General features: G+C 35.3%; 1 protein-coding gene across 4 annotated transcripts; it reads right to left on the bottom strand.

The window, feature by feature from the left end:
- On the bottom strand, positions 739-4,948 carry LOC18602400. Of its 4 annotated transcripts, XM_007033754.2 has the most exons (4): positions 3,309-4,948; positions 2,485-3,215; positions 2,312-2,337; positions 739-1,316 (listed from the first exon to the last, which is right to left on the bottom strand). In XM_007033754.2, exon 1 carries the CDS (start codon positions 4,603-4,605, stop codon positions 3,958-3,960), a length of 648 nt encoding a protein of 215 aa, XP_007033816.2. In that variant the 5' UTR covers positions 4,606-4,948; the 3' UTR covers positions 739-1,316; positions 2,312-2,337; positions 2,485-3,215; positions 3,309-3,957. The 4 variants fall into 4 exon arrangements, with proteins under 4 accessions (XP_007033816.2, XP_017975475.1, XP_017975476.1 ...); XM_018119986.1 differs by having other exon boundaries at positions 739-1,129; positions 1,202-3,215; XM_018119987.1 differs by lacking the exon at positions 2,312-2,337.

Here is a 9,774-nt window from a genome sequence, read left to right as displayed (position 1 = left end):
ATGATTTGACTCCAACCATATTTAAACAATCACAAAGATCAGGAGGAGGAGGCAGTTGCTCAAACAATATGGGCAGAGTGTCTGTGTTTATATAGTTTCTCTCTTCAAATTTTCTTTTCTCCAATTTTTCTCAAACCAAACAAAAGTCAGTTATAAGTCCAAACATAAGAATTCTCACATATAAAGTCAGCTCAAATGTGTACTTACCCTGTTACATATTCAGAAATGTAGGAGGTATAATTCACAACAAATGGTATACAATCAAGCGAGTTGTCACATTAAACCAAAGATTGATGGTAAGATGTAGGTAATGGTACAGAATATGACATTAGAATCAAATGCTGAAAAGTTCTAAAATTTAAGAAGTGTTTACTTCTTTTGCCGGTCATTTGCATTTTCATTACCCAAGCTGGGCTATAAAGATCATCTGGACCGCTTAAGATTACTTGCTGAATATATATTACTGTTGTCAAAATTCAGTATCACAATGGATAGTGAGTAATGGCCCTAATGTTGTATCTACCACGTTCAACATCTAATCTCATCCAACAGGATTTCTTCCCAAAAAAAACTTCATACTTGGGTGACCGTCACTTTATATGACATATCAAATCTAATCATAGCATACCTACTCATTACAAGACTTTGCCATCAAATTTATTGTGTATTCTCTTTCTCTGTATAAGGTGAGATTAAATATGCTGAACAACCTACCACAATCAAAATTGCAAGCAAGCATAACGTAATCATGTCTTTCTATACTTTATAATGTACGCATTATTTCAAAAAATTAAAAAGAAAAAGTTAAGAAGTATAGTATGTATGCAATTAATTGTGAAAAATGTCGAATAAAACCTTGTTAGACCATATTCCCTGCTCCCTTGGCAATTCTTTGCTCCAAGTTGTCTCATCACCAGACTCAGAAGTGGAGGACAGAAACTCTAAACAGTTCACGACTCTCATTTGATGTTAAGTGAGGCTACTGATGCCTCTTGATGGTAAAGTGAGTTATTTTCAATAGTTTGAATGGCTTTTGATAGGGAATGAAGAACCAAAATTGTTTTAGTTGGAATATCTGATGTTTTGTAGGTTCCCAAGTGCTGAACATTGTCAAATAAAACAATTCTATCTGCAAATTTCAAGTGGAACTCATAAGTAGACTCCTTTTGCCATAGTAAATAATGCAACATGATTCAGCCACCTTTTCGATGCAGCTCTGGCTTTGCTTGGATACTAGTTTCTTCAGCATCACAATTCCAGCAATATTTGCATTTCACTACCCCATATGTCCTTCTCTGCTCTATCTTTCTCTTAGCCTGTGGTATATGAAAATGCATAAAAAAAGTAACTCAGTTGTTTATGCTAAGTGCCTATAATATGGGTAAAAACCTTAACTGATCACCCATATAAAATCCACCAACCAAACTTTCCACCAGTGCATGATTTGTTCTATTATCTTGCACCAGCAGCTGTAAAAGTTAAAATTGCCATCCTACAGTTGTCTTCAGTGTTGAACAAGAATGTCTTGTTACAATAATAAAGACCATAAGTTCTGCACGATGACATGCTAATAACTAACATTTGGATATGATATTTAATTACAATATGATTTTCCAAACCTGCTATTTATTATATCCTATGAAGAAAAAAGTTAAAACGAAAGTATGCTCCATTTTGAAAATTCTTGAAACCAACCATGCAAATTTCAAAAACATTATAAATGCCATTACACACATGCAAGAAAGGCAGAGCCAAAAGGATATCTGAAACAGAAAGCAGTAAACAAGAGCTAAACAAACATCCAATTCAGTAATCCACATATAATATGCAAATTGTTTTTTTTTTTTTGAAGCATTTAGTTTTTTTTTTTTGTAAAAAAAAGTAAAAAGAATACAATCTATGCAAGTTAGCACAGTGGCAGAGAGTTGTTCTCAGAAATAATCATATGCGGTAGGCCAATAGACATCAAGAATCAACTTGGGTACTGCTGTTACCAAAATCTGTTACTAATGACAGAAAGGCAGTATTACCTAAGAGGAAAACAGATCCCAACAATCAAAATTTAGAGGTAAAAGGTAAAATGGGTTACTTCTGAAATGACCCTGTACTGGTCATTAAAACTAAAACGTACACCAAACCAAAGGGGAAATGATTTAATATTACACCTTTTTTGGCCATTGTTAGATTACTATTTACAAGAAAGAGCATAGATACGTAAAAACTGGATTGCATGGATCAAGCACATAAAAGATATCTATTTAATGGTTCAATTGAATGAAGATTTTTGGATCTGTTATGGAAGAGATAGTACCTAGTAGAGATTGTTGCTGACTGAGACTGCATAACAGTCCAAAAATTTATAAAATTAGAGAATTTCAAAGCATGCTAGCTCATACAAATAATTATTTGCTCACCATAAGTAGGAAAACAGAGGCAGAAGCTTATGAGATTAGAATATCTGAACAATCTGAAAATTGCACTTACTTCCTTCAGACAATTCCAACCTGTCCTGCTCGCAAACCAGAGCATCCATGATCTCAGAAATCAGGTCCTAGCGGCTGGATTTTGCATTATATGCAGCAGCATAAGCAGGATATTGTTGGAACAAATGTTACAGGCATTGCAAGGACATCGTGAGCCATCCCCACCAAGTGTAGGGAATCTTAGGCCACCAACCTAGTATGTCAAAGAACACTGTTTCCAAGCAAAGCAAAGGCTCTTCAATCAAACTCTGACTCCAAGATGCCACCTCATAGCTCTGCTTGCAGATGCATATTTCCTAAAGGAGTCCAGCATAAAATAACCAGCACTGTGTGATGTTGAACAACCAGAATCACCGGAGGGTGAAGCAGTTGTTGTCAACTTGCTGGGATCAATTGCATACTCATAGTAGACATCAGTAAGAGCTTTAGAAATCTGTTTAATTGCACCTGACTATCACCATAGATCTCAATGTATGAGAACTCCAGAAAATTTAATTTTATTGGGGTCAAGAAACACTGTAAAAGAAAAGCCAACCATATCTCACATATGGAAGGAATTCCTAGCCATTCAATCGATGTTTCACTCTTGCAACTGAAGCTCAGAAGTGAACAAGCAGTTAGCTCAGGATTCTAATACAAGTCACGAGTTAAAGATTAACACCTGAGTTACGTTCTTCGAAAAATGACTTTCTGCAAAGAACCCCATCCAGCGCTCTACATTTCACAAGCCAGCTATTACATCATGAACAAAAGCATTATTATTAATCTATAAAGAGTCATCCATATACAAGAACACATTAGCCAAGACAAAGTTAAGAGGATTACCTGTTTATAAGATCCTTGTTCTTCCACTACATAATTAATCATTGGGACAATCCAGTTGTTCAAGCCATCGAACATGCGAGACTCAAAGGTTTGCTGTTCATCAATTGTATTGCTTCATGAAGAAGAAAAATTCTACCACATAATGATTGTCACCAGTATAATGGCTCAGTAGCCTGGTTGCAGCAGCAGGATGAAGGCATGACTTGCAAGAATTGACAGAACTCATTGGTTGTGAAATGAAGGGATAGAGGAGTAAATACTAAAGCATTCAAAATTCTACAAGCTGAGAAATTAATTGTTATCCAATTAAGGGGAAAAAAACTAATGGAGAAGGAAGTTTGCACTTGAGGGGGAAATAATTAGGTAGAGGTTGAGACAAAATTCAGTGAAACAGAAACTCATTTACATAGAGAAAACCCGCATTTGTTGAATCATACCAGGTTCAGACTAGAAAATTTATATGCGTATAATAAATTTTATTCGTAACTTCCAAAGAAAATAACACCTATAACATCTCTATTTATGGAAAATAAAAAAAAGGGTAAAATGTGAAAAGAACAGTGAGAATACGGCTACAAAGCAAGCTTCCGTTTAGACTAGATATAAGTACAAGCAAAATATATCATCCAAAAAGAGAAAAATGAGAGCATTACAGTTTTGTCTTATACTTGCAGTCTTGGTCCCCAACAGTTGAATTAGATAAAAAGACAGTAAAATCGCAGGAAGTGGACGAAACAACATGAATCTTAAACAGATTCAACACATTAACCTTGCCTGGAATCCTAGCAAAAGCGTTGAGAGGCAATTCACCACCCGAAACATCAGAGAAAAACTGGGAATCCGAGAGCAATCGATCCGCCATGAGAGTCAGCGTCAAGTTCATGGGAACCGTTGCATCTGCAGGCATCTTGCCAGCTGGAATTGGAACCTCGCCTACCTGCTGGCCCCTGTAATTCAACTGGGCAGACGAGTCGGTGTACTTGAACGCAACTTTGTTTGGGTTTTTGATTGAAAGATCCACGTCCAGGCTAGCATTCAGCAACACTTGCAGTCTGACCAAATCCAGGGAAAACTTCAGGTTGGCTAAGGAGACAGAGTCGATAGTCGTGACGGGGCGTTTGGCCTTGAAAACGGTGAAAGCTAGGATCACTATCAGGACTATGATGAATAACAGAACAGCCATCACGGCAAAACAGATGTTTCTGCATTTACGCCTGCGCCTGAGGGCCCTGGCGGCTGAACTGGCTCGTTCATCCATTGATTTCGCATTCGTGCTTCCTGATGATTCCACCTCCATAATCAAGAATTCTTTCAGCCAGGCCGAAAAATTTGCAGATTTCTTCTCTGAGTTGGTTTTTAATTTGACCAAAAAAAAAACAAAAGCAATCAAAATGAACACAAATAGCCCATGGTAGCAGCAACCTAACAACTAAAAGCAGGCTAATAAAAGCGTGGAGCCTAAATTTCTTTATTATTCCTTAAATAAGCTAAGCTAATGGAGGGAGACATGACTGAATTTTTATTTATTGCTCGCCAAATTCACGTGATAACGATTAGTGGAGAGACTAAACTATCTTGCTTCCAGGAATTTCCATTGAATTTCGATAACTTTTAGCTCAACAAGGTCAGATTGTAATGTAGAAAATATCAAATCAGGCATTGATGGGCATTTATATATGTTGTGCGGTTTGGCAGTCTGAGTCCATTGTTTCATGGGTTTTGGGCGATTGACCATTAAAGTTAATTTAATTAGCATTTTGACTTTCTCATACGCTCGATTGGAGTATCCTCCGCCTAATTTTTTCGGTTTTGGTTATTTTAATAAGATTTCGATTCTTTCCTTCCTTAGCTCAAAAAGGTGGGGCTATCTTTTGCTCACTTTTTTGGTCTTTTGAGTTAGCGTAAGATATTCTTTGCCTACTTAGTTTCAAAGAAACGGAAGTGTGAGTCTCATCACTAATAATCTAATATAATTTGCCCCATACCAACCTCATTTGCTTGCTAATTTTTTATAATTGTTACATCAAAACACATCTTATGTATCGAAATTTTATTTTTAATATCAAATATCATATCTTATATGATAAAAAAATTTAAAATTAATTATAAATAATATATATATATGTACAATTAAAAAATTTACAAAGTTTATATTTATTAATAAAATTGCAGATTATATCGTATAAATTGAAAAGATAATTGTTTTAATTTAAACTCTCAACATACTACGTAATAGTGTATTTTTAAATAAGACATGTATTTTAAATTGTAGGTTGAATCTATGAAAATATATAGTTTATATTTTTTAAACCTAAAAAAATAAATAAATAAGTAAATTTTTAATAGTTAGGTAGGATAAAGTTCATAAAAATCCATTATATCATACTGTATATTGTACAATACTTATTGAGTAGTGAAGGATACATTTAATGTATTGTACAATATGAACAACGTATAATACAATATTGACAACTATACCGGTTTTCAAGTTAGATTTCAAATATGGTTTTTGATATTTTCAAGATGAACTGATAGATAATTAAATATCTGCGATCCCAATGGATCTCAATGAATTTTCTGCGGGCAAGCCTAGTTATTAGTTTGAAATAAAGACACATCATAAAAGATTAGGTATTGATGATAATTTTATTTGCTCATTTCGTCTCTTTATTCTGTTCATAATTTTTGTTAATATTCCAAAGTTCGCTATCTTTCAATAATTAATATTCTTATTCTTTGAATTTTTAAATAAAATTTTTAAGAATTTTTAACCTTTTAAACACCAATTTTTTGCTAAGCTTTTTTAAATTATAACATAAAAGACAATAACATCAAATCTTTTTCTGTAAAAATCAAATAAAAATGAAAGGAGTATTTAACTTTAATACTCTATTTAGGTTAAGACACTTCCTCTTTTTGCTTTAATTTTTATAAACACATCTGTTATGTGAGATATATGGAAGATCTTGAGTTTAACATTAATTTATTATTTATTTTTATTTAACAGAGATCATGCCACGTGTGAGATTATCCTTTGACTAATGTATATCCTGGTTTAGAGGCTGCGCTTCCGGAAACACATTCACCGTTTACCAGGTCAGATGGTAGTAACACGTTGCCATGTGCCAAGCGCTGGCGTTAACAGCTGTTTTGGCCTTAATTTGGCGTCGGTTTGGATGTCCGGTGTCGTGTGAGATCTTCCAATTCCTGAGCGTGCCGTTTCAATCCTGCTTCCTCCAGGAAAATGGTAAGCATATATAGTAGGCTTCACTTCACACTAAAACCTCACAAGCTAATCAATTAGTTCAGATAAACTTAATTTTATCACCCTTTTTTAATGCTAATTACTGATCGTTATTTGAGGTTTAAGCCGATCGAGTTGGAGTCACGTAATAAACTTTGCCTGTATGTGGAATAAACTTTACCTGTATGTGGACATTCTTATGAGAACAGCCGCCCTGCCCATGCAGGGTGGGCGTGGGTTAGGTAGTAGTTGACGATGACTGCTTCTAAAAGTCTAATATTATCCAAATCATTTTATCGAATTACTATCTCTTAGTTTTTACCAGTAATTAACTTTGGTCTAAATTTCAAAATTCCTAGGAGGCTTTAGCTAGGCTGATATAATTAATGGTTGGGTGTGATATGAATATTGCAATAGAATCCTTCTCTAATTGGGAATCAAACCCCCTCACACATTGGAACTCTTCATGATCTCTCGTTTCAAAGGAACAATTGTAACTTTCTCAAAATTCGTTTTGGATAGGTCCTAGGACAATTAACAAAACCACAAGAGCTTTTTACTTAAAAAAGTATGATTCCTTCATGATGCAACCAAATGTATTCCTTAATTAGTGTTTTCTAAAATGGGTTGGTAGTGATTCTTGGCATTGACTCTTTTTTCTTTCCTTCCAGGCTGGAGGTTCTTCGTTACTATTGCTTTATAAAATTTGTAAAGCAATCCTGTCTCAATGAGATGGTGGATCTGTTTCCATTTTTTGAATTGTTTGTCTTGTTTTAAGGGGTTGTTTTGGGCCGTTCTCTTGTGATTTTGTGTATCTGTAAATGCCTGTGTACTATTATGTTCTTGACAATTACTTTGTAAGGCCAATGCATGCTAGGCTTGAACTATGTACTATCTCGATTATTAATCTATTCACTCGACTGAGCAAGAACACAGCCATTTTTGTTTATCTTTTTAAATTGCTTCCAAATGCAAACCCATGAAATTGTTCCATTGAACTTGCATTTACTTTTTCACAACTGAAAATGACCAAAGAATGAGCAATTTTACTCAAAACACAATCTTTTAATCTCTGTGATAAATAGTCTGATTTATTCGTAAATTCATCATGTAGCATTGTTTATACATACAATATGTATATGTTTCATGCCATCAGAGACAACCAGTGGGCAGTACTAAAACTCTTAGCTGATTCCATATTCCAGCACAGCACAATCTTCACAATAAAGAAAATCTCCAACTCCATGATCTAAACAAATTCAAAGATATTACTAATTTATGCATTAAAAAAAGTAAAAGTGGAAGTACTTTGTTTTCTTGAAAATATTAATATATGACCAAACATATGCCAAACAGTTATAATGAGTGAATAGTGGCAGACGGGAAGTATCGTAAAGAGTATAATTTACTGATAGCAGGGGTGAACCATATTAAAATGTAGATATCATTACATAGGACAATGGCAATTCCCAACAATATAATAACATAGGAAACCGCAAATCTGACTCATGTCTATAAAACCACCTTCTTCTTCACCATGATGAGAAGCATGTTTTGTTTCTGGTGAATCAGACTCAGTATAACGGTTTTTCAAGGAGGTCCTCAAAGAAGAGGGTTTTCCAAGTAACTGCTATCGTTGAAGGTCCCAAACTGAGCTTTCCTAAGAGGCCCTGACAAGTTGTTGTGTGCAACAGTGAATACAGCCAGATAATTCAACTCAGTCAATTTAGGTGGGATTATGCAATTTAAGTTGTCGTTGGAAAGGTACAAACTCTCAATCTGCTTGAGCTTTGACAAGGTTGAAGGGATAGGTCCAGTTAGATTGTTGTGAGAAGTTTAGTGAACGGATTTCACTCCTGAGTATCCCAAATCGAATGGGATTGGGCCTCTCAATCGGTTGCAAGAGAGATCAATTCCAGAACTTTACCCTGGTAAGTGTAGGCCCCGTTCTTCATTCCAAACAATGTCTCTTCATGTTCATGGACGAAGCTACGCGAATATGATGTAGGAACTAGAAAATCCATAATCCATGAAATCATATTCTGTCAGCCCCGTGTCTGCCAATACTTGGTCGAAACGAGGAAAGCGAAGAGCGGCATAGTCTTTTAGAGATATATTCCCTGACCCGAGAGTTAAACAAGAAGGTGTACGACCAGAAAGCTTATTTCGAGAAAGATTCACGATGCTTAACAGGTACTAAATGTGCATAACTGGAAGGGGCTTTCATCATTCAAGTTATTAGCTTTTAGGAGAAGTATGTTCAAATTTGATAAAGTGCCGATCCAATCTGGAATTCTTCCATTGAAGTTGTTTTCACTCATCAATGCAGAGTTGCTGGATGAGTATGTTAGGAATCAAGCATGCATCAGCTTACTACGTGGACATGTATATGTCCATTTTGCTTTGTTGTACTGGTTGTTAAATGCATAATGTATATGTTTATGACGTGTTGCAATGCATGCAACTTGTTTTAACACTTGTCTTTATGTGTAATAGGTGTTTATCATGCATTACTTGTATTTATACAATGTGCTTATAAAGTAATGAAACAGAACTTTGGACTTATCGTTTTTGCTTCATTTATGCTCTGTTCTTTGTAATTCTTTTCAATATACTTGGTTTTATCTTTTCCTTCTTAAAATCAAGTTCATAACAGAGTAGCCTTGTGTCTTCTTCACTCCTGCGACACTCCTGCCAATATAGCTTCGGTTAGTTCTGACAGAGGTAAAGAAAAGTGAAGAGAATCTGAATTGTATATTGATAAATCTTCTATATTAGATAGAGAAATATATATATATATATATATATATATATATATATGTATATATATGTATATAAAGTTAATTCTAAGCTTTCTTCCTGTGGGATGCATGGACTTGCTTTAGGACTGCTGTGGAGATCAGGATTCTAGGGAGCGGGTTGGTTCTGTTCTAAGCCCCTTGTTGGAGCTGTAGGGGGCAGTCCCTTCCTCTTGATGTTTTATGCCTTGCGCAATGTTCATATGTTTAGGGAAATAGTCTCTCTAGCTTTGCGGACCTTTTTCTGCCTCTTCGTTCGTGGTCAATGAGGCAATGAGCTCAATGTTTTGATCTTGATAGGCTAGACGAGTCTTGTCTACAACCGCCAGTAGGCTTGTGTGCGGTCATTCTTTTTGCAATTGTACAGTTCTCCGTTGCCCAAACCAAGTTTTGATACCATGGAAAGTCTCTCTTAATTGAAAGC

The sequence above is a fragment of the Theobroma cacao genome, chromosome 4 (genome assembly GCF_000208745.1).
Source record: "Theobroma cacao cultivar B97-61/B2 chromosome 4, Criollo_cocoa_genome_V2, whole genome shotgun sequence".
Taxonomy (NCBI): Eukaryota; Viridiplantae; Streptophyta; class Magnoliopsida; order Malvales; family Malvaceae; genus Theobroma; species Theobroma cacao.
Note: the sequence above shows the minus strand (reverse complement) of the source record. Positions and strands in the feature narration are given on the sequence as shown.

What these genes read in the sequence shown, in the direction of transcription:
- LOC18602400 (XM_018119985.1), bottom strand. Translation starts at nt 4,605, where the DNA reads ATGGAGGTGGAATCATCAGGAAGCACGAATGCGAAATCAATGGATGAA.